The sequence below is a fragment of the Falco biarmicus genome, chromosome 2, assembly GCF_023638135.1.
Source record: "Falco biarmicus isolate bFalBia1 chromosome 2, bFalBia1.pri, whole genome shotgun sequence".
NCBI classification, from domain to species: Eukaryota; Metazoa; Chordata; class Aves; order Falconiformes; family Falconidae; genus Falco; species Falco biarmicus.
The window spans coordinates 12,903,493-12,926,116 of record NC_079289.1 but is presented as its reverse complement, the minus strand read 5'-3'; the positions used below and the strand labels follow the sequence as shown (position 1 = coordinate 12,926,116).

Genomic DNA, 22,624 nt, shown 5'->3' with positions numbered 1-22,624 from the left:
CAGCTCTGTGGGAAAGGCCTTGGGGGTCCTGCGGCTGGGAGGTGCAGGTCAGACTGCTTGTGACTTTTATTACCCAGTCTGGTCTTGAAAGGCTACAGGCATGGAGACTGCTCAGCCTCTCTGGGCAGCCCGTTGCCGTTTCCTGGATACTTTCCATGTGGGCACTGGGGCTGTTTTGGTCCCCTGAAGCAGTCTCTGCTCCAGGCTTCCCCAGCCTCCCCTCACAGGCAGGTGCTTCAGCCGCACCATCCTGGTGGCACTTGCCTGAACTCCCTCCAGCTCACCAGTGTCTGTCCAGCACTGCGGGGCTAAAACCTGGATGCAATATTCCAGAAGCGCCCTAATGAGTGATGAGTAGAGGGGGATTCTTCCCTGGATCTCCTGGCTTTGCCTCGGTTCTTACAGCCCAGGGTGCTGGTGGCCTCTTTGTTGCCAGTGGGAGCTGCTGTGCTCCCGTGCTCGGTTTTACCCCAGTAGGCACCCGCCAGGCCTTTGCCACAGAGCTGCTTCCCAGACAGGCAATATCCAGTTTGCACTTGGGTTTCCTTGTGCAGTTTACCTGAGCCCTGCCAGATGCCTACAGGCCTCTTTCCCCCTTACCTAACTGACCCAAAGTACTGGTTTTTTCCTTCTGCATCAACTCAGGCAACTTGGATGCATCTGGAGGTCAGTTACTGTAAGAGGCACAGGCCTATGGACACAAAAGAGCTTTCCTCAGAGGAGCCAATGGCTACAAGGAAAGTCCTGTTCAGCAGCATGCCTTGTACAGATGGAACCATTGGGAAGTTGAGATGATAAATGGGAAGTTGAGATGGTAAATCTTTTTGTTGAGCATGCACAAGGCTGTGTCCTCCAAGCCATGAAGAAGCCCAGACTTGAACAGGATTTCTTGGGTTATAAAAAAGCTTATCCAAAAGCTTTCAGAATTTCAAGTCTCTGCTCCAGCATCTAGAACTCATAGAAGAAAGCTAGCCAATTTTTTTTAATGTATTCCAAACAAAATATATTTTTCTTTAGCCACGTGTTGGAAATAGATGTTTTTAATTTGCAGTTAGTAATAAAAAAAACACCTCATCCTGAGATGGTGTATGCTGTGAAACTTTTTAGTTAAAATGGTTAAGATTAGGGCAAAATTGTAAGAAAATAAAATAAGGCTTTTGTAATGAGAGATGCTTGATGGCCTTCAGAATGTTTATTACCAGCTTTCCCTGCAAATCTAGTGATACTTATGCACAAATAAATAATTTTCCTATGAATTGGACTGTAGATCCAATTGTAGATGCAATTTATTTTAAGATATCTTTTTTATTAAAGTTGCACTGCAGTCTGATTTTATGTATCAGAATAATACCTCTGAAGCTAATGAGACTACTTGTATACATTGAAACATACATCTTTTCATAGCTGTGATTGTTGTCTAATAGCTTGAAGAACTGAATTGTTAACCTGTGACTATAGAGATGTGACACATTTTCACTAAGTGATTTTGTTTATAAAGAAAAGGTTGGGGGCTGATGTGAGGAGCACAATGAATCGTGAGGGTGCTGTCATCAGTTTTTATAATCTGTTTTATTTAAAAGGAACAACAGGAAAAATGAGTAGAAGGTCAGTCATCCTAGATTCACAGTTACCTAGCAATGTAAGCCTGACTGAGTTGTAGTTGACTGAATTGTTTTATGCGAGATTTAGAAGACCTGGAAAGGTGCTAGTATTAAATATACACAGCAACGCGTTATTTGAATTGTCTCAACTGCAGCTTGAAAAAGTGGTGCGTTTCTAGAGATACTTTAAGATCTAACTCCTCAAAAAGACATGCTTGATAGAGTTTACTTACATGTAAGGTTGCTCACATGAGTAAGTGCTTTAAAGAACATATATGTTTATTTTTCTTAATAATGCACATGAGATACGGCAATGATCGTTGCTGTGATGTTTTAATAGACCTTAGTCATGTGCAATACCTGTGGTTCACGAGTTAAGATATGGGAATGACTGAACAAATGTTACCTGCTTTCTGTCCCTACGAGAAAATTGTTTGAAAAGTTATTTGTGAGACTCACAGTACAGTGGTTTGCACATGGTAAAAAATCCCCAGCTTTATTGGAAATACTGAGTTAGTTTCAAATGAGCAGATCACAGCTCATTAACTCAGCTGCCCTCGTAGTTGTGCTGAAACAGCTTTTTTGCTTTTCAAGTCTAAGCCGTCTCACCCAGTGCTAGGTTTGGGTGGCGCAGCACTGGGCTCTGCAGCTCTCTGTGTTTTCCAGAGCTCAGTTTTTAATATGGACCTTCCCCTTGCATCCTGTTCTCTTGGAAGACAGATGACCAAGAGCCAACTACTCATAAAGAGCTGCAGTGGTATTTAATTAGCAGCTTGCAAGGAGCGATTGTGTGTCTGCTGTGTCAGGTCAGGAACAACGCGTGAGACAGAAAAAGGGGGTGAGGTAAAACACTGATTCTAATGTTTGATGAGCTACAGTATGGTTATGTCCAGAAAAGCAAGCTTTACTCAGTGTTACGGACTGGTTTTGCATCTATAAAATGGCCTGGGGATCCTGGCTGAGTGAGTGATAGACACATTTCAGCTGTGCTGTTTAGTGAGACTTCTTCAAAGACCACCTTTAAAATGAATTTGTAGGTGGAGTTGTAGGTTGGGTGTTGGTGGGGTTTTTTTGTTTTTTAAATTTGAAGTTGCATATGGACCCTCAGACCTTTGGAATTCTAAGTAGCAGCCAACAAAATTCTACTGTAATCTTTCATTTCATGAAAGGAAAGCCAGACATAGCCATGTATGACTTTAGCAGAACACATCACTTTAGGAAAAAGGTGATGTCAAACTTGAGATCTTTTAAACTTTGTGTTAAGTTTTTTTAACTTTTTGTTAAAAGTGATTAGGCATTTTGGTCATGCAGTCAGCTTGATTGTGTGCTGTAGTTTCTGAATGAATGTATATATCTTTGTATTCCTCTGAAATGTTACCTGAAAAAGCATATTGCAGTCCAGTCTGAACAACAGTCTAGTAAGATATCTAAGTGGCTTTCTGTCAGATCTGTTGAAGGTAAATTTGTATTTCCTGTGCAGAAGTGCGGAGGTGATTTTACTGCGAAGAAACTGCTGTAGGAGATGTCAGTGATATTTCAACCTCGGTATAAAATGAAAGAAAGAGATAAGGCAGTGGGCAGATGTTTCCTGCCAGCATGACTGTAGCAGTGTTTGATGTTACCACTTTCTCGTTGCTTGTTGCCACCTCTCTACTGGTGGTTATCATCCACAGAGCTCTGCAGACGCAGTGGTTTCTGTGCATTGCATTTTTACTGAAGCATATGAGAATAATCATGCTCCTTGTCTTTATGTTTGCAGGGATAACTCTGAAAATACAAACTCTGTGTAAATCAGTGCAGCAAGGTCTGTTGAAGCAATAGCTCCGTGAGGTATGAACTCCTCCCTTCGTCTCAAATAAGCTTCTGTCAGTACCTGGTCTGATTTAAGGCTCCATTGAAGGAATTCTTTCCCCATGGGTGAGAGTGATGCTGGAAGGAGTTGTGTCTGTAAGTTGTTGGCTGAGGAGCGCTTGCTAGCACCACATTGCTACCAGATGTGTGAGCTTTGCTGATTGAGTTGTTTTGTGATGAGTCATTGAAGTTAGAATTTGAAAGGGAAGATTTTTGCCAGTTCTGGTCTTCAGTGAAATGTGAGTAGCTGTCATTTTCCTCATCAGCTTTGAGAGCACTTCTTGCATTTGATTTCTTATATGTGTGAAGCAGGGTTTCTCGAGTTGTTACCATTAAAGGCAAGTATGTTGCTGGCTGAGTGTTGATAATGAACTGGTTTTTGCATTTGAGAAACTTAACACTATGCCTAGAAGCAATTAGCAACTCCAGACAGGCTCATTATCATTAATTTTAACATGTGATTAATTTATAACACTTATTTGCAACTGAAGTCCATTCTGAGATAGCTTTTTCATGTACTGTATATTGTGAAGATAAAGAGCATTTTTGCCTGCACATAAGTTTGTAAAGTGAGGAGAATCTTTTGTTAGAGTCTGAGGATTTGGGGCAGAAAATAATCAAAATAACATTCAGTCAAGAAGACTTCAGAGCTTTTAATTTATGCAGCGCACTTGTGAAGAGAAACCATTACCTTTGAAGGACTTGGGAATTGTTTTTAGTAGCCATCTTTGGCATGCACATTTCTGCTTCTGCGTTCAGCAGAAACCATTCCTATTTCTCTTGGAGTGTGAGACCTTCAGTCTTAGAAGTTTTCCTCAGTCAGGCGCACACACCTCTTTGTCCTGGTTCTGACCGTTCATAAAAGTGTATGTGTTTGTTTTTTATTTATATTTTCCATTTGAGAATATAAAATACAATTGACATTTTCCTGTTTCCTGTATTGTGATTGAAGTTATATTGCTGTTTAAAGGCCTCACAGGAATTTGAGGTGCCACAGCTCTAGCTACTATCCAGGTACAGAAGGTGATGATTTCTGGGTGAAGGTGATGATTTCTGGGTTGAAGAGCCAGGGACCAACTATTTAGATGTGCCTAAGCCAGGACTACTAATGCCTGGCGGGTAATTTTACTAAGCTCTTGGATGTGCAGTTGAGTGCTGAGACTCCTTGCTGAGAGATTGGGCGAAGAGCAAGAAAGTCTAAGGATGAGATGAAAAACTGCTGTGGAAAGATGAGGCAAGATCTGACAGCTGCTGAGGAGTAAAGCTAGGCTCAGAACATGACTCTCTTGGGTCCCATCAAGCATTGCCTTTGCCGAAGGGAGATAGTAATGTTATGCTGACTAACAGTCTATTCGCTAGACAGTTTTGGGTTGTACACGTAGTTCTTTAACTACAGGCTATTTACCGCAGAAACCCAATTGTGGAACTTGTATTTTAGGACTGAGGGTGACCTGGCGATGTCTAATTACACAGTTTCTATCTGTTACGTGTTGGTACTCCTGCTATGACTTCAGTTATAGGTTAACACCCGTCTCACACGTATTTTGTTATCTATTTTTGATGTTTTATCGTCTCCCTTCCTTTACTAATTCTTTTATAGCTCATGTACAAAGACAAAACGTGCATTTGGAAAGGTCGTAACACCTCTTGAATGGCTCAGCAGAATCGATAGTCCACAGCTGCTTTTTCATGAATCTTTTCCTGATTACCTGCTTTACTGTTACTGGTTTTTCAGTGCTGAGGGTATCAGCCATTATAAAAAGAGACCTGATCCATATGCCAAAGGGCTTATGATACCAGAAAGCTTAGCTGAGGAAAAAACCCAGCAAGCATACATTAGAAATGCATCAGAACCTTCCAGAGGTCATTGTAAGGTGTTACATACAAGCTGTAGTTGTAAAATGGGACATGAAAAAAGTGGTCTTGTTATTTGTCCATGGGAAGCCCATTCCACCATGAAGAAGAGGGTGACAGCAAGATAATGAAATGCGTAGTTTGTAGAGGTGTTTGGGATAACCCAGGGAAGTGAGAATACAGAAGAGACGTTGTCACAGTAATTGTGCCTGTCTTCATTTTTAACTAAAAAACATCTGGCTCTTTTATAGCCCCAGTAACTGGGAACTAATTGAAGAAAAAAATCAGTGAAAAACAACAACAAAATATCAGTGGAACTTTTTGAGTACTTATTTTTCCTTTTCCTACCATCTGTGGTTTCTTTTGCCAGACAACGTTCTCAGTCAGTAATTTTCCAGTAATTTCAAGGTACCTCTTTTCCTTGCTTCTCTCTTGCCTGCCTGCTCCACGAATTCTTTTCCATTGCTTTCTAAACCCTGATATATTTAATGAAGAGGAAGTGTTAGCAGGTTTTGAGTCCAAAATGCCTTCAAGGTGATGTTCTAGTCATTTTGTTAGCTCTTTACAAATGCTCCCACTTTACAGATCTAGCCTTTTTGTAGTCTTCTGGCCATGGCTCCAGAACCATTGATGTTAGGTCATGCAATGATTCGAATTTGATCTGGGTCAGGTGTGGGTATGTGATCATATTTCTGCTGAACTAGTTAGAAAACACACGTTTATGGGTTTGGGTTGGGTTGGGTTTTTTGGTGGTTGTTTTTTTTTTGTTTTTTTTTTTCCTCTGGGAGGATGGGCAACACCTGTTTAGAATAAAACAGCATTTTAATCTGGATTTATTTACTGTGATACAAAGAGACTACATGGCGGTACAAAGTGTTACACTTAAAATCCTGTTCACAGGCAAAAAGGCATCATATCTTTATATAGAAAAGAATTTATTGTTAGTGTAACTGACATTTTGAGAGGTTAATCATTATTAGCCCAGATGCAATGATTACAGAAAAGGAATAATACTAATGCAGTTAAAACTGCCGTATGTACAGTTCTTAGTTTCTACCCCACTTCCTGGTGTTATGCTCACCCCTCCCCTACTCCTGTGGGTCCCAAGGTTACTGGTTTTGTTCTGGCGGTGGTGGGTGTTACAGTGAGTTGTCAGCATCAGGAGTCCTTTGCTGGGGGAATTATGAGGTTCATGTTGATGATTTCTTCTTTCCTTACTGTAGGATCCACCTGGGATCACAGAGTCACAGAATGGTCAGGGTCAGAAGGGACCTCTGGAGATCATCTAGACCAACTCTCTGCTAAAGCAGGGTCACCCAGAGCGGGTTGCACAGAGTCATGTCCAGGCAGGTTTTGCATGTCTTCAGAGAAGGAGACTCCCCAGCCTCTCTGGGCAGCCTGTTCCAGGGCTCCGTCACCCTCAAGGTAATGAAGTTCTTCCTCATACTCAGATGGAACTTGTTGCGTTGCAGTTTGTGCCCATTGCCCCTTGGCCTGTCACTGGGCACCACTGAAAAGAGCCTGGCCCCATCCTCTTGATACTCACCCTTAAGATATTTGTAGATGTTGATAAGATCTCCTCTGAGACTTCTCCAGGCTGAACAGCCCCAGCTCTCTCAGCCTTTCCTCAAAAGGGAGATGCTCCAGTCCCCTCATCATCTCTGTAGCCTCCACTGGTCCCTCCCCAGTAGCTCCCTGTCTCTCTGGAACTGGGGAGCCCAGAACTGGACACAGCACTCCAGGTGCAGCCTCACCAGGGCAGAGTAGAAGGGAAGGGTCATGGTCACCTCCCTTCACCTGCTGGCCATGCTCCTCCTGAGGCACCCCAGGATCCCACTGGCCATCTTGGCCACAAGGGCACGCTGCTGGCTCATGGGCAACTTGCTGCCCACCAGAATTCCTAGGTACTTTTCCACAGAGCTGCCTTCCAGCAGGTCAGCCTGTCAACCCCTAGCCTGTACTGGTACACGGGGTCATTCCTTCCCACGTGCAGGACCTTACACTTGCCTTTGAATTTCATGAAGTTCCTCTCTGCCCAGCTTTCCAGCCTGCCCAGGTTTTGCTGAATGGCAGTGTGGCCTTCTGGTGAACCAGCCACTCCTCCCAGTTTTGTAACATCAGCAGCCTTGCTGAGGGCACACTCTGTCCCTTCATCCAGGTCATTGATGAATCAGTGGAAAAGGACTGGATCCAGCAGTGACCCCTGGGGAGCACTGTGAGCTACAGGCCTCCAGTTTGACTCTGCACTGCTGATCGCAGCCCTGTGAGCTCTGCCATTCGGCCACTTCTCAGTCCACCTCACTGTCCACTCATCTAACCCACACTGCTTGAGCCTGCCTGTGGGGGTGTTATGGGAGACTTTGTCAGAAGCCTGGCTGAGGTCAAGGTAGACAACATCCACTGCTCTCCCATCATCTGCCCAGCCAGTCATTCCATCGTAGAAGGCTGTCAGGTTGATCAGGCATGATTTCCTCTTGGTGAATGTTGACTGCTCCAGATGACCTTCTTTTCCTCCACATGCTTTGAGATGACCTCCAGGATGAGCTGTTCCATCACCTTTCCAGGGATGGGGGTGAGGCTGACCGGCCCGTAGTTTCCTGGCTCCTCCTCCTCACCCTTTTTGAAGACTGGAGTGGCACTGGCTTTCCTCCAGTCCTCAGGCACCTCTCCTGTCCTCCATGACCTTCCAAAGATGATGGAGGGTGACTTGGCAATAACATCTGCCAGCTCCCTCAGGGGCACATCCTATCAGGGCCCATGGATTTGTGGGTGTCAGGTTTGCTTAAGTGATCTCTAACGTGATCCTCCTTGACCAAGGGAAAGTCTTCCTTTCTGCAGACTTTCCCTTTTGCCTCCAGGGTCTGGGAAACCTCAGGGTCGGCCTGGGCAGTGAAGCCTGAAGCAAACAAGGCATTCAGTAACTCTGCCTTCTCAGTGTCCTTTGTCACCAGGGCACCCACCTCATTCAGCAGTGGGCCCATGTTTTGCCTAGTCATCCTTGTACTGCTGATGTATTTGAAGAAGCCCTTGTTGTCCCTGACCTCCCTTGCCAGATTTAATTCCAAATGGACCTTAGCCTTCCTCATCATCTCCTTGCATGTTCTAACAGTGTTCCTATATTCTTTCCAAATGGCCTGTCCCTTTTTCCACATTCCGTAAACTTCCTTCTGTTTGAGTTTTGCCAAAAGATTGTTTCAGTATGTTATGTAAAACAACTTTACAGCTATCTCTTTCTTCATTGATCTGCAATTCCACATTACATCTGTTTTTTGCTATGTATGGTTGCTTTTATGAGTATTAGGCACTATTTCCTTTTCTTTGTTACCCCTAAAACCAGTTTTGTCCAGCTCCAGGTCTGCTTTTCTTTAACTGGCCATTGGTGAGTTGTTTATAGCTGTGGTCTCCAGTGTGAAGCCTGTGCCTCATCTCTTCTCATCCTGTGCCTGTACTCTTCTATGCCACATCCTGTGTCTCCACTTCTGCAGGCCTCTGCTATTGTACCAGGCTGTTGTATTTCTCTAGACAAAGTCATTATGTTAATGGTGAATATCTCATTCTTTATAGAATAACTCCTTGTTACTGCTCCCAGTGCTAAACTGTGGTTGTACCACACACAAATAAAAATAAAACAAAGTAGATACAAACACCTGGCCAATTACAGAAATTGCAGTCACAACTAAACCAAGTAAAACAAAGCTACAAGCAGGCCAAGAAAAGTTCAGGCAAAGCAAGAGTAACAAACCTCAGTCCTGAGGCCTTGAAAATTCACTACAAAGCTTATGGCCTATGAAGAGCAATGACGGGTAAAGTTTAATCCATCTATATTTCTCTGAACAAAAGTTAACTGGTGGAGTGAATATACAACTGATCATCGCATAGTGATTTGTGAGCAAAGTGGTGGTTTGTTTTTATTTCCTGTGGCACAAAAAGCGCTAATGTCTGAATTACTGAGCTCCTGAACCACAGCCTCATTCATACCTCCTGCCTTTAGTGAAAGTAAAGCAGTTTTCCTATTTTTATTGCTGTGTTAATGAATTCTATTGTTGATTTCATTGGGTATCTTTACTATAAGATGGTGGTCGTCTTGATGAGAAAAATTGCACAGATAGGTAGTAGGACTAGCCTCATCAACTGTTTCAGCTAAATCTGCCCATGAAGGAGCTGGAGCCAGTGAATAAATTGGTTACATGTGGAAGATTATAGGGGCTGTGTGGCTGTTGTGGAAAGCAGATGGTGAAGGTAGGGGCAGGTCACTGAAACCTGTAGTACCGGAGATGAGCTGCTGAAGGATGACTGTCAAAATCAGTCATCAGAGTAGAGATTGGTTTAAGCAGCAGATGGGATACTTTAACAAATCAAAACTGATCAGCATCTCATTTGTAAGTAGAACACCTCTGATAAAGAAATGAAAAATGTGGAATTTTCATCTTGCATTTTACCCAAATTGACTTGGAGTAGGCTGTTCTTGAAAATTCAGGTTGTGTCCTCAGTCTAAGAATGGACATTCCACTTCAGCGCTGAAAATGAGCCTCCACACCTCATGAGAGAGTGCTTCCCAAGTCTTTTTCCTTAAAGGTGAAGAAGCACGCTACCAGAATGGTCACTAAATGCCAGGGTGAGAAGAGTGTGATGGGACTTTGTGGATGTGCTCAGGGCTTTTGCCAGCAGAGCAGTCTTGGCCTGTCCCTTGTTACCATCTGCATCTGCTGGGGTACAGCTTCTGCTGATCAGTGCTGCCTTCAGCACCATGGAGGGACATCTTTAATCCCTTTTTTTTGCTAAAACATATTCCGATTCTAGATTCCACATGCTTTTGCCTTGCATGAAGAAAAATGCAGGCACCCTGGATGAGATCTGTCTTATCTCACTGGACTCATACAGGTCCCTGCTAGTCTCTGGGTTTCTTTTTGTTGACAGTGGGGAAGAGTGAGTAATCTCAGTCCTCCCTAATGACTGTAAGGAGAGCCTACAGTGAGTAACTCAGATGTGACCACCTACACAGAACTCCCTCCCCATTGTTGTGGTAGGGTCAAAAAGTGCATTGAGCTTGGATTGTTCTCCGCTACAAAAAAGGAAATAGTTATTTCTTGTGGCATTCCTCTTTTTTACATATTAACTAAATCTGTTCGCAACTGCGGAGAGAGCAGAGATTTGTAGTCTGGATTCCTAAACTCAATTTCTTCATGAAGATGTGTATATCTGTCTAGTTTGTCCACTAATCGTTTTTGTAACATTTGGACAACTTTAGCCATGTTTGACAGAGGTGTGGAAGTAATAACTTACAACAAGTTTTGTATTTCAACAAAGACGGAGATGGGAAGGGACACAGTGTCAGGTTTTTTCCATTACAGAAAAAGCTTATTCCTTTTTCAACATAAGGGAATACCTAGATGAGAAAGATGTCATGAATATGTGCAGATTCTCTTGGACGAGGCTTCTCTCAAGTTAGAAATACCTTATATTCTCTCATTTTTGCATTTCCTTCTTTCCCTGTGCTTTCTTTGGTGTCCACAAAAGGCTGCGTTCAGTTGAAAACAAAAATACAAACTTCTCTGTCCCAAGACGCTAATCTGGAACCCAGGTCATGATCTAGTTCAGATTGCCGTATCTCGATATGAAGTAGGGAAGTAACACTTCCTCAGCAGAGTCAATACATTCCGCAAGTGATACAGTTGAAGTGTCCACTCCGGGAGAGCTGAATTTTCATCCACACTCCATTGTCTGGGTTTCCATTGACTAAGTGGGAGCATAGACACTTGCAGCCAAACCATTCAGACCTATTGATCATCCTCCTCTTTGAGTTACTTTGGTTTTTTGTATACACTGATGTCTGAGTGAGGAAGCAGAAGTGGCAGGAGGAAGTCGCTGTGGGTGGTGGTAGGAGGTTAGCCCTCATTTTGGATGCCTGAGAACTGATGTACAGAAAATCTTCAGAGGAGCTTGTGAGCTTAATGTGCCTCATATCATTGTAAGATGGAAGAATTTGAAAGATGTTTGTTTTCAACAGGTATCCTACAGCTGGCCCGTGGGGTGAATGAATGTGCAGAGCCCTTGGACAAACCTGGGCCATATAGAAATCAATGGCTGCTGAGCACTTTGGAAACTGGGCTTTGTATTTGGCCAACAGACAGGACTGAGTTTGTGGGGAAGCCTGGTCCAGGTATGAGTGTTGAACCTGGGGACTTTGATGGACCACAGTCTTCAAAGATGCTGGACACTCTGGAAGTTGTGACAAGGTAGAGGTGCTCAGTGTTTCGGAAAACATCCTGTGTTGTCTTAGCTTGAATTTCTGGAAATAAAGCCCCCGAGTTATTGAACACTTGATTTACTTTAGCCTTGAGATTTTGCTAGGGGCCAATTTCATGCAGGGGCTGGCTGCCAACAGAATAGAGGTGTTCCCAGTCCCTTTTTGAGTCAAGTCAGGCAGATCATGCAGGTGCTCAGTGTCTGTGAAAGCTTATTAAGTTGTTATACCACGTCAGTTTTGCTAGGTGATGTAAGACTCTCCAGATTGGTTGTATTTACATATTTTTCCCCCTTCTTGTTCCAGGATGGAACAAATAATGTCATTGATGAGTGAATCGTGGGTATTTTAAATTCCTGTGGGTGTTTGGTTTATTGGGGTGAGGGGGTTGTGGTGTGTGTTTTTGAAAGAAAATCAGAATTAACTATATGTGTTATGTGTTTTAAATAGGGAAATAGGTAGGAATCAAAGGAAAGATTGAGACGACACATGAACTGTGGGAAGTATGCATATGTTTGGTTAAACTACATAATTTGTTCTTCATATACAACTAGAAATTAAGGCACTGCCAGAATATATATAGCAAAAGAGAAGTTACATCGTTTTTTTTTTTCCAGTTCCCCTTTCTGTCCTAAGGTGAATACTTAGTAATGTAGGTATTATTTCTGTTTCTTTCCTTGATAAAGTTAATAGTTTTTTTCTAAAGAAAAATATAAATAAAATTAACAAGCAAACAAAAGTTTTCATATCCTGCGTTGATTTCCATTTTTTCTGCTTCTCCTTGCTCTCAGACTCTAGAGCTGTTATTGCAACTTACCATGGGACTGTCTGAATTTGCATCAAAATCCTGACAATATTTTACTTGTATTGTTTTCTCTGGCTTAGTGTATTTCAAAGGTAGGGGATGGAAGTTTATATGGTAAACGTAAATACTGGTAAACTGCAAGAGTGGTTTTGAATTGTATGTAAGATTTCCATCATTACTTTTGGCTACATTCAAAGTACCTGTGGAAACTGTTAGATGTTGCCAGCCCTCTTTCTCCTGTGGGGTGCAGTGGTAAATCCGAGCTTGCTCTGCTGTAGGAGATAGCAGTACCACCCAGGTCTCTTACTTCTCTGCCACAAAACGTCCTGAGCCCTGGAATCGGCTTCTTCCACAGGCAGAGCTGAGACAGGCGAGATCATGTAGCACCAGGAAACACTTCCATTTGGATTCTTGAGTTGCCTTTTTGCTGAAGGCAGTCATGCTACATGGAGAGCCCCTTGGCTGTGGTCTGCCCAGGCTGCTGCCTGGGCTGTTTTGGGGAGGAAGCTGCAGGTCAGGACACGTGCTGATTCGTCATGGCCAGACATCCCGTCAATCAGTGATCTTCCTAATGGCTGTCTCTGTCACTGTGCAGCACTTCTTCAACCATCTGAAGCCTCAGGTGCTGGAACTTCTCTCCCTCAGCCATGTTTTCTTGACCTAGATATACTGTTTTCTCTGCGTGGGGTGGTCAGATCTTCTTTACTTCTAGTTCAGTCCTGCCTTCTTCAGCATTTTATATTTGAAAACAAAGACTCTAGCTCCTTCTGAACCATGCCAAAGATCCTGAAAGGCATAGCAATAACCTAATGTGTAGGACGGCACAGAGATGAGCGGGTGGGAGCGCTGTTTTAACAGGCAACCTTATTTATGTGGACGGTAAGCAGGGTTGTGTTTTGAACCACGCTTCACCTTAGAGTCTTAATTTATTTTCAGTGCTAAGGGTCTGTCCTGGTGATTGGAAACCCCGAAGGTTTGGAGAACAGGCCCAAACGTGCACAGCATCTGTGGGAAAACTGTCAAACCTTTTCCCCAAGCCCTAGAGCAGAGCCAGAATGACTGGGCTGCCTTTCCGTCGTGTCTCACCTGGAGGAGGTGGGTTGTTTGCCTTACAACTCGCTCACTGCCCAAACTCCTGATGCTGCAAGCAAAGGTGCTTGTGCTAGGGATGGATTTCATAAGCCAAACATTTCCATTAGGAACTGGAATCAGACCAAAGTACTAGATTATCAGCCTGCTTTCGGGAGATAGTAACTAATTTTGGACTCTAGGTATGGGCTGAAATTTAGTTGGTGAAACAGAGGTAAAATGTCAGTTCCCGGCAGATGTCTAACAACTTCTTGAAAAAAAAAAAAAGTTTTTTTTCTTGTTTCCCTCCTTGTAACTGAGCACCATCCCATATAGCCTGGAGCTTGTTAGAAACCAAACCCCCCTTTTGCTTCTCTCATGAGTACAGATCACTTTGTTGTTACCTTCCATGTGCTGATCAGAGGATATTGGTTCAGGCTCTGATGGCTTCTGTTCTTCCTGTTTTTTACCTTCTGGATTGTTTGACTCATGAAAGCATGGTACTGTGGGCTGTTCACTGTTATTAATTACGTGCTGCATATTGGTTTGTCTTTGGGTGTTGGCCTTCTATTCTCGGAATCTTGCAAATATTTTAAACAATCAGCCTATTGTTTAGCAAGTGCTCTACACACACTGTAGGCCTTTTGTGAATTTCTGTTTAAAAAAAACAATAAAAGAATGACTAATGGAGCATGAACGGTGCTTGTGACACTGTAGTGTATTGTGTAACTATTGAGAGCAAAATTTGCATTCCTAGAAAAGCTTGTTCACGGTCAAAATAGAGGACATTCTCTTTATGGCTCATGGGAAAACATGTACTATATATTCAGCTCAGGATGCTACTTAGAAGGATCAACTTTTAAAAAATGACATTTTCCTCCCTTGGAATATTGAAGTCAGACTGAGACCCGACTTTGCTTGGCAACAGAAGTGAATCTTTTTCGTTCAGGCAAGTGGCATGGGGGGCTGTTTTAGGTCTGTCACACACATGCACAAGGATTTGTTTGCTGAAATGACTTCTCTTTAAGCTGTCGTTAAGCTCTGACATTGCTGGCCGTTTTGAATGGAGAGGGTACATTATTATATTATGTAACTGCCTGCCTCCTCTGAATGCCGGAGGAAGCCTGGCAGTTGGTGCTTTTCTTTACTTCAAAAGCATGCTTGTTTATGGCTTCTCCCCCCCCATATTGTAACAGGTCAAGCGGATGCTAAAGTGGGATCTTCAGATGTTTAGAAAAACTGTGAGTTCCATGTACTTCTGGAATCTAGTAATTGTTGGTCCTGTGTGTGCCTAAAAAAGAGGGTGTTCAGAAGGGGTAAGGATGCATCTCAGGTATGCTATAGGTAGTTTCCTTTGTACTTGTCTAAATAGTATAATGCTGTTCTGATTTTCTATTTCACTGTGAAGAATTAAGATCGAGTCACTGCTTGCTGGAGATACTACTCCTTTGTCTGTCCATGTAAGCTCTTTGGAAGAGAGGTTGCCTGTTATGGGCATGTGCATGCCAAGCACTGTAGGTTTCCTGCCCTGGGTGAGATGGTGTTAGGATGCTAAAACTTAATTCACAGCAGCAGAGCTGGTTGCAGCCCCGTGGCGGAGTGGAAGCCAGCACACGGTGTCCAGCTCCTTCTGCAAGGCCCAGGTTTGGTCAGATGCCAGCCGTGCTTTCCACTGCTTGCCCAGAGAGGGGTGTATGAGGAACTTCTGAGTACTCTTCAGGTGTATGCAGATAAGGACTAAGAGGACTACTTAGCTTTAGCACAGATCCACAGAGAGCTGCTGTAAATGGGAGAGCCTGATGTGGGCAGCAGCTGGATTTCCTAGGCCAGTTAGCCAGTATTAGCTAGGACAAAGTCATATTCATGGGGAACAAGCACTGGTTTGTCTCCCTCTGCTCTGATGTGACCCAGAAGGTTTTTCAGTATTTCTTTTTCCTTCTCTGAACGGAACAGGAGCATTGAAAGTATTGAGGAGGGAGAGTTCTCAGCTTGAGTTTGAGTGGGGAGTGCTCAAAACCTCTGTGATATTATACTTCCAAGAGCAGTGCCCCAGTGCTGCAGGTGCTTCTATTTGTGGCCCTGCTGTAAATTTAAACCACTTGGATCCTGCTCTCTTAGCATCTGAAGCTTCCAAGCTTGTATTTGCCACTAGTCATCATTAATGTGCAGTTTTCACCTTGATTAATTTCTAGGAATGTACATAATGAGTAACTTTAAAAAAAACAGGAAGAGAGGAAATGGAAATTTGCCCTTTGCAGTGTTTTTCTCATTGATGACCTCTGTGTCTGAAACTGTATCACTGAGTGGTGCATTTTATCACCTGTTTTCTGTGTCAGTTCAGTGACTATTGAAATGAAACATTCAGTCTGATACAGAAGAAGGGGTGTGAGCCACTCATGCCAGTTAGCGTCTGAGTAACTGGCACACCTTTGCAAGCAGTGGAGCAGCTACTTTTACTGGCAGGGAAGGAATATTCACAAAGAATGTGCTGGACATGTGACTTTATCATTACTTACTGCATTTTGGTTGTGTTATTTATAGGAGTGAGCCAGGTTAGTATTTTAAGACATTGGTACAAAAAATAGGTGTCCTCAAGCCCTATGCGTATGCTGTAATTGGCATATTTTCCAGAGGTGTGTTTCCCTCCTGTCCCATTGGTGTTTCGCAGAGTTCTGGGTGTTAAACTCATATGCAGGTTCCCACTTAGGGTTTAGGAGGGGAACTTTAGGAATCAACTTGATTTTTGTTGTTGTTGTTGCCTCTGGCTTTTTTTTGGTGTTTGTTGGTTTGTTTTGTTTGCGTTGCTTTTTTCCTGAACCCATATCTTATTCTGCAAGCAAGGCAAAGGTCTCTTCCTTACTTCCCAAAGTCTGAACAGCTGTCTTCAAAAATTAACGGTGCTTTCTCAGGGATTTGCAACACATAGAATGGTTTGGGTTGGAAGAGACCTTAAAGATAATCTTGTTCCCCGCCCCCTGCCATGGGCAGGGACACCTGCCACTAGACCATGGTTGCTCAAAGCCCCATCCAATCTTTCCTTGAACGCTTCCAGGGTTCCTGGTACCTGGTTCCTTTCTGCATAGGATTGTTTCTTCTCTTTGGAAAGGGTCGTATGTGTATATTTTTTACGTTCTTGCACAACCAAAAGAAGCTCACCTCTAAGATCTTGCTCAGAAATAACCATTCTCAGCAATTACAAGCTGTGGTGGTTTAGCCAGATCACCTCTCATATTAATGTCATGGCTTTCTGTCTCAAGTTTTGCCAGATGTTGTTGTGCAGTTTTATGTGATACATGAAGTTGGTGGTTGTGACTTTCTTCTTGGGCCACACAGCCTAAGAGAAGAGGTTATGTAGAGATTGTATAGTGTGGGCATACTTAAGCCTGATGTTCACAGAAAAGTCTTTGTAGAGATCTCCTAGGAGTTTTTCTTTCTTTTGGAGAGTGGAGATAGGGAAGTAAAATACCTCAGGTTTCGAGTGCAAAGAATTTTATATTAAATTCCCTGCAATAGGGGTAAGGATGCAGGGAGGATAACTCGGTCCTGCACAAATAGTGCATTTTTCTGCATCAGGTTAAAGCTGTGGGGCTTCATGCTTTGATTCTGGCACTTCCCTGGCAACTTTGTACTTACCTTCTACCTGACCCGAGTTCACTGTGTTGGGCTGGAACCCTGACGTGGTGAAATCACTCTCTACAGAAGCTGTATTTGTGCTTTCTTCTTCCAGGGAATGTTTCTTCTTTACACTAGGAAAGCAATAACTTCGTAGTCAAACTCTTTCTGTAACCCTTGGCAAAACAGAATGGCAACTACAAGTTTTTATTTCTTTTCCTTGACTGTCTTACCCATCACATTTTTTTACATTGCAGGGGGCCGAGAGTAGAGATTGCTTTGGATGACTGGCTTAGGACTTTATCACTGCTTTCCTCCAAAATATTTCCCTTGCACCTTCGTAATTTAACAGGATAAGTTTGCATGTCTCAGACACTTCTGTTCACAGCTTCTTTACATCTTTGTTGACAGTTTAAGCTAAGCACACTAGCATACCTTCAATTCTGCTATAAATGCAGTAATACCTTTCAATTGCCTGAACAAGAATCACCAGAGGGCATCTGTCTGAGTCTGAATTACGTTTGAAAACCATCTGGCATGTTGTGGGATAGTCCTAATAATAACAATGAACACCATCAGGAGTTGAGTCATTGTGCTTTGTTTCCATTGCAATTCTCTTGCTGCATGTATGTAATTCCATATAGCCAAGGGGTTAATACTGTGTGCAGATACCTTGCAAGAGACAGCTCTCATTTGGACTCATTTATCACTCAAAATCTGGCCATAAGAAATACATTTAAATAATAAAAATAATTGCTAAGATAAAAGACATAGATTGGTGTTAATTGCATCCTAAATCTGTTTCCTGCTTCTGCATGGGGAGGGAGGAAAGAAGTAAATGGAGATGGCAGTCACAAGAATTAGGTGCTTTTCCTGAAGGTGCTTTTTAATTGTAGGGGTCTCTTTTCATACTTAACACAGACATTCATCAGCAAGGATGATGCGGAGCCTGGGCCTGAAGCATGGGAAGAGAAGTGCTCCAGGAGGTCCTTGGTCTTCACTGGTTCCTCACAGGAACATCTGCACTTGCTTTCTTTCCCGTAGGAAGAACTCAAAGTATTTTGTGAACCGTGTATATGTTGTTTCCTAGAACCTTAATTACATTCAGAGATAATATCATTATTTTGCACATTCAAGTTGTATTGAACCAGACCTTCAGCTAGCAGTGGCTGGCACTGCTCTAGTGATTTTCAACCCTTGTTAAAATCTGGTTAAACCTGCCTGTGCTTTCAGATGTTTGTCAGGTGTCCCTGTACCCAGTGGTCAATGTCTGACTGTCATGCCCTTGCCATCCCTCAGGTGGTGAAAGGCAGCTGTTGGGGCGATGTGCCTGTGAGGAGGTGTCCTCAGCGTTGTAGACCGATACCACAGGTACCTTGTCATGCTGCCCCAAGTATTGTATGAGACAGCTTTAACTTTACATTGGTGAAAGCTGGGATAAAGCGCAGAAGCCATGACAGAAGCAGGAATTAATGGTTTGCCCAAGATGATGCAGAAGGGCTGGTGCCAAAGCATGGAGTGAGCTCTGGTCTCCTCACTCCGAGTTTGTGTGTTGGCCCCAGGATGCTTTCCTGCTGTCCCCAGCCCAGAGGCATATGAAACTGCATGGTTTGAGCATCTTTCCTTTTGCGTTGGCAGCAGAGGAGAGCTCAAGATTGTCGAAACCACTGAAGCTAATAAACTTCTCATGTGCATGCAGGGACATCAGGTTAATTAGTTTGCTAAGCAGCAGCGCTGGAGCTGTGCAACTGCCTGACAACGATAAGAGGAGGGAGCCGCAAGGCAGCGGCCTTTTGGTTGCCTGCTCTTTCGTTCTATCTCAGCTCCCTATAAATGATGGATGAGGAGAAGAGAGGCAGCGAGCCAAACATATGCAACCTATGCATACTGTGCAGAGCTGCACAATCCAGGCAGTATTGTTTGCTGTATGTGCAGGCGGTGCTTCGCAAAAGCTTGTGCTGCTGTTGCTGGGAGGAGGCTTCACCAGCGGTTTCTGCAGGAGCAGAGGGATGCTGGTGCAGGGAGCTTTTTAAAATCCACTTCTAAAAATGCAAATGCTTTCCTTCATTAAAACCCACTTGAAGCTAAGCGTGATCAACAAACACAAAACACTTTCACAGCTCAGACGTGCTGTGGATTATGTTTCTCCTCTTCCAGCCCCGCCCCCCCCCCCCCCCCCCGGCAGTTTGCCCCTTAGCCTGCCGAAGTGCAATTAATTAACAATTTCATAGAAATCTTTGGTCTACAATGGTTAGGTAATTGCTGCTCGTGTGTTAGGTAGACAGTGGGAATGTATGAGGGCAGACAAGTGGTGTAAGCAGAAAAGCTGGTGAAATTTTGGTCCTTTTGTTCTAGCACTCTCCCTCCCTGGGAGCTGCTAAGAGCAGGTTAGACAGCCAGGTCTCCAGAGTTGTTTGGGTGTAGCTTGTGCTAGCTGGGGGGCTAGGAGACACTGGCATGCTTCATTAAATCTTTCCAGTCTTTCCAGCTCCCTTTTCTGTGACTAAAGGATGTGAAATTATTGATGCAAACGTACCTACTAATAGGCTTCTGTTCTCAGTGTTCTGGCGTTTGTTGCTGGGTGAGTAAGCTGTCCCACATGGTGCACGGGGGCCAGATAGCTGCCGTGTGCCTCTTGCTTAATTGTTTATACCTGTGCTAAATGATTGTAAACTCAGCAGAGTTGCTGACCTTTAAAATGCTTTTTAAATACACTGAATTCTGGGCTCTGAAAAAGGGGAGGGAGCTGGAAGGCATGGCTTCTGGAGGCTTCTGCTGAGCCTCTGGCTCCCCCGGCTGGAGCTGGGGTGGGAGAAGTCACTGTGGGCACCCAGGGACAGGAGTCAGTTGTTACCCAGTGATAAAGGCATCTACAGTATCTGCTTGCCCTTTGTTGGTAACTTTTAAGTACCTTCTCCTTATGGGGCTGCTGTACAGTAAACTGGTGTTGCTTTGTGGAACAGTTAAATCAAATGTGATTTTATTTTTTATTAAATGCTTTTAAAAATCAAATTAATCAAACAGGTGCAAACACAAGGGTGAATGCTTGGGCGATGGAGGCTGACCGTGCAGAAACCAGGCTGAAAGGAGTTTCAAGGGAATACATCCAGTGGTCTGAGCTCATTTAAGTAAAGTAATGTAAAAATGTGGTTTAGTGCTAAGCCTAATTTAGCATGCCTGCAGGCTGCTGTGCGCAGAAGTGCTCTCAGCCTTCCTCATCGTCTCCAGATGCAGATGCCCTCCCTCTTCGTGTGCTGCGTCTGATGATTTATATGGCCATATAATTAATCCAATCAGCCCTGTTATCCAACAGAAGACTCTCTTCATGTTTATTAATAGTTTATTGCCCCAGCAGATGAGCAAATTGAACCGTGCATCCCTTGATGCTCATCCAGAGCAATGGAGATGGCAGCGGTGTGCAGCCCAGGTTGAGAGGAGGAGGAGGAGGAAGAGAGGGGAACGTGAGCAGCCCGTTCTCCAGCAGCGTACACTTCATATCAATTTTGTTGTAATGTGAAACTGTACTCAGCTTCAGTGTATGTGTGGGGCCCTTTGATCCATAAGAACAGGAGACTTTGCAGATTCAGTTCTTGTTATTTTAGCGTAAGATTATTTTCTGCCTGTGACGGAGACTCCGGGGCAGCTGCAATGTGAGCAGCGTTGTGTGCACAAGTGCCACTGGCCATCCAAAATTACGTGAGTTTACCTGGCAACACCACAAGAGTTGAGCGAGCTGGAAAGCTGAGTGATTAGCTGTTGAACCTTGTACAGCAAATGCATTCAGTGGGATTGTGCTATTCAGTTGGCACAACAGTATCATTTATTTTAAATATTTTTTTTACTGTTCCCAAATGTTCCATTTCGAAGTTCTACTTCGTAGGATGAAAGAGTTGCCAACACTCTTTAATCCTTGGAGAGGAAGGACTAACTCCCAGCAAGAGTCCAATTTTGCCGTAGTCCTTCATGCTTTTAATACTGCCTATGCACTACTTTGCCAAACTCCATAGAAATAAAAATGGAACGTTTTGGCCTTTCTGTGGCTGTTTACCAGCAGCAAAACGATTTTCAGACAATTAACAGATCTCCAGGCCCTTTAGAAGCTCAGATATAGCTGTTTCTAGGTTGTCACATGTCTAATTAATAGAAGTAGTAATGGTAATACTCCTGCTGGTATTCTGCTTTGGTATTCAGCCTGATAGCTGATCCTTAAAAGTGTCTTTACACCCAGGTAAAGCCTTTCTAGGGTTGGTAGGAATGTGGGAATTAATTGGTGCAGGCAGCATTTGCTGCTGTACGGTGGCTTTAAGGAGTAACGTTGTACCACGGAGGATCTTTCTTTACAGTCTTTGGGGTTTTAAGAGCATTATTATCAAACGCTAATTTTAAGCAGTTATGGTTCTAGGAGAGGTTGCGACATAAAATTGCTGTAAAGTAAGCTTATTTTAATTGCTTACAGCTATACTAGGAAAACTGTATAGAAAAAGAAAATAGCTGTTTTGCTTTGTTATTTAACAAATCGCACTTTGTATCACCAGAGAGGTATGCTGGGAGAGTCTTTTTAATTCTCCTGAGGGTTGTGCTTATGCCTGAAGGAAGAAAGTTGTGTGTGATGGAAAGAGTTTTTATTCTGAATTTCTTCCACCACTGTAAAGCTGTGGTTGGAGTTGTGCTGGCATGCGTTCAGGAGCCTGTCTGTTTTCATCCCCTTGCAGCGCACTAATATCTCCCATCTGAAAGCCTGAAATGGAAGCCCTTAGTTTCTGATCGAGCTTGTGATCGTGGTAATGTTGGCGCAGTCTGAGCTGAGATTTGGTAACGTGTACACTTCGGTAATCTGAGGCCAGCGAGTAAAACAAGTTCTCTTAAACCACTGCTGAGGGCTGAACAACTGATAGTGGAAAGGTTGGAAATGGTGAAAAATGCCTGACGCTGGCTGTAAGCAAGTGGCCGTACTTGTCGGCTTTTGAGCATTGCCGAGTGTGATGTTGATACACTGTGGTGTTTCTCTTCACAGCGCTTCCACTTCTCACTCGGACCATTCTGCTCACACCAAATCTGCTTCTGCTGTATCATCCGACTCTGTCTCCACCTCTGCAGACAACTTCTCTCCAGATTTAAGGGTATGTATGTTTTGTCTTAAAAAAGAAAAAAATTGATATATTGTGGCCTCCTCCAGAAGACATTTCTTTCTCCTCTGAGTTTGGATGTGGTAAACTGATGTCAGCTTTCAGTTTAATGCCAAATTTTATGTAGCCAAAGCATGAAAGGACCTAAAGTCAAACAGGTGAAATTGAAGTTTAATATCTACCGTATTATTTCCTTCTTTATAAAGTTGTTTAATCTTCAAAAAGCTGATTCTGCAACCCACACTTGGAGATGAATTTTCAAAGGAACTCCCATTTTCTTTTAAGTGTTTTAAGCAAGTGAAATCTTCAACCTGCCAGTTTTATACCTTTTTTTCCTGTTGTGTGTATATAATAGATGTTCTATCTTGAGAACTTCTGCTTGTTTGTAAACAGAGTCCTTGGAAGTATCTTCTTTCAGAGAAAGATTGCTATCTCCAGGCTGATCAAAATAATATTCTGTCAC

General features: G+C 43.3%; 1 protein-coding gene across 4 annotated transcripts in view; it reads left to right on the top strand.

Annotated features, from left to right (window-relative positions):
- MTMR2 (myotubularin related protein 2) overlaps positions 1-22,624 on the top strand; it is a 65,920-nt gene that overhangs the window by 1,366 nt on the left and 41,930 nt on the right. Inside the window, exons 2-4 of one of the 4 annotated variants that reach the window (XM_056327746.1) lie at positions 3,361-3,431; positions 6,530-6,731; positions 22,050-22,155. In XM_056327746.1, coding sequence (XP_056183721.1) covers positions 6,664-6,731; positions 22,050-22,155 — 174 coding nt within the window. In that variant the 5' untranslated portion in view covers positions 3,361-3,431; positions 6,530-6,663. The remainder of the gene's footprint in view (positions 1-3,360; positions 3,432-6,529; positions 6,732-22,049; positions 22,156-22,624) is intronic. The other 3 variants (XM_056327748.1, XM_056327747.1, XM_056327745.1) reach the window with 3 other exon arrangements.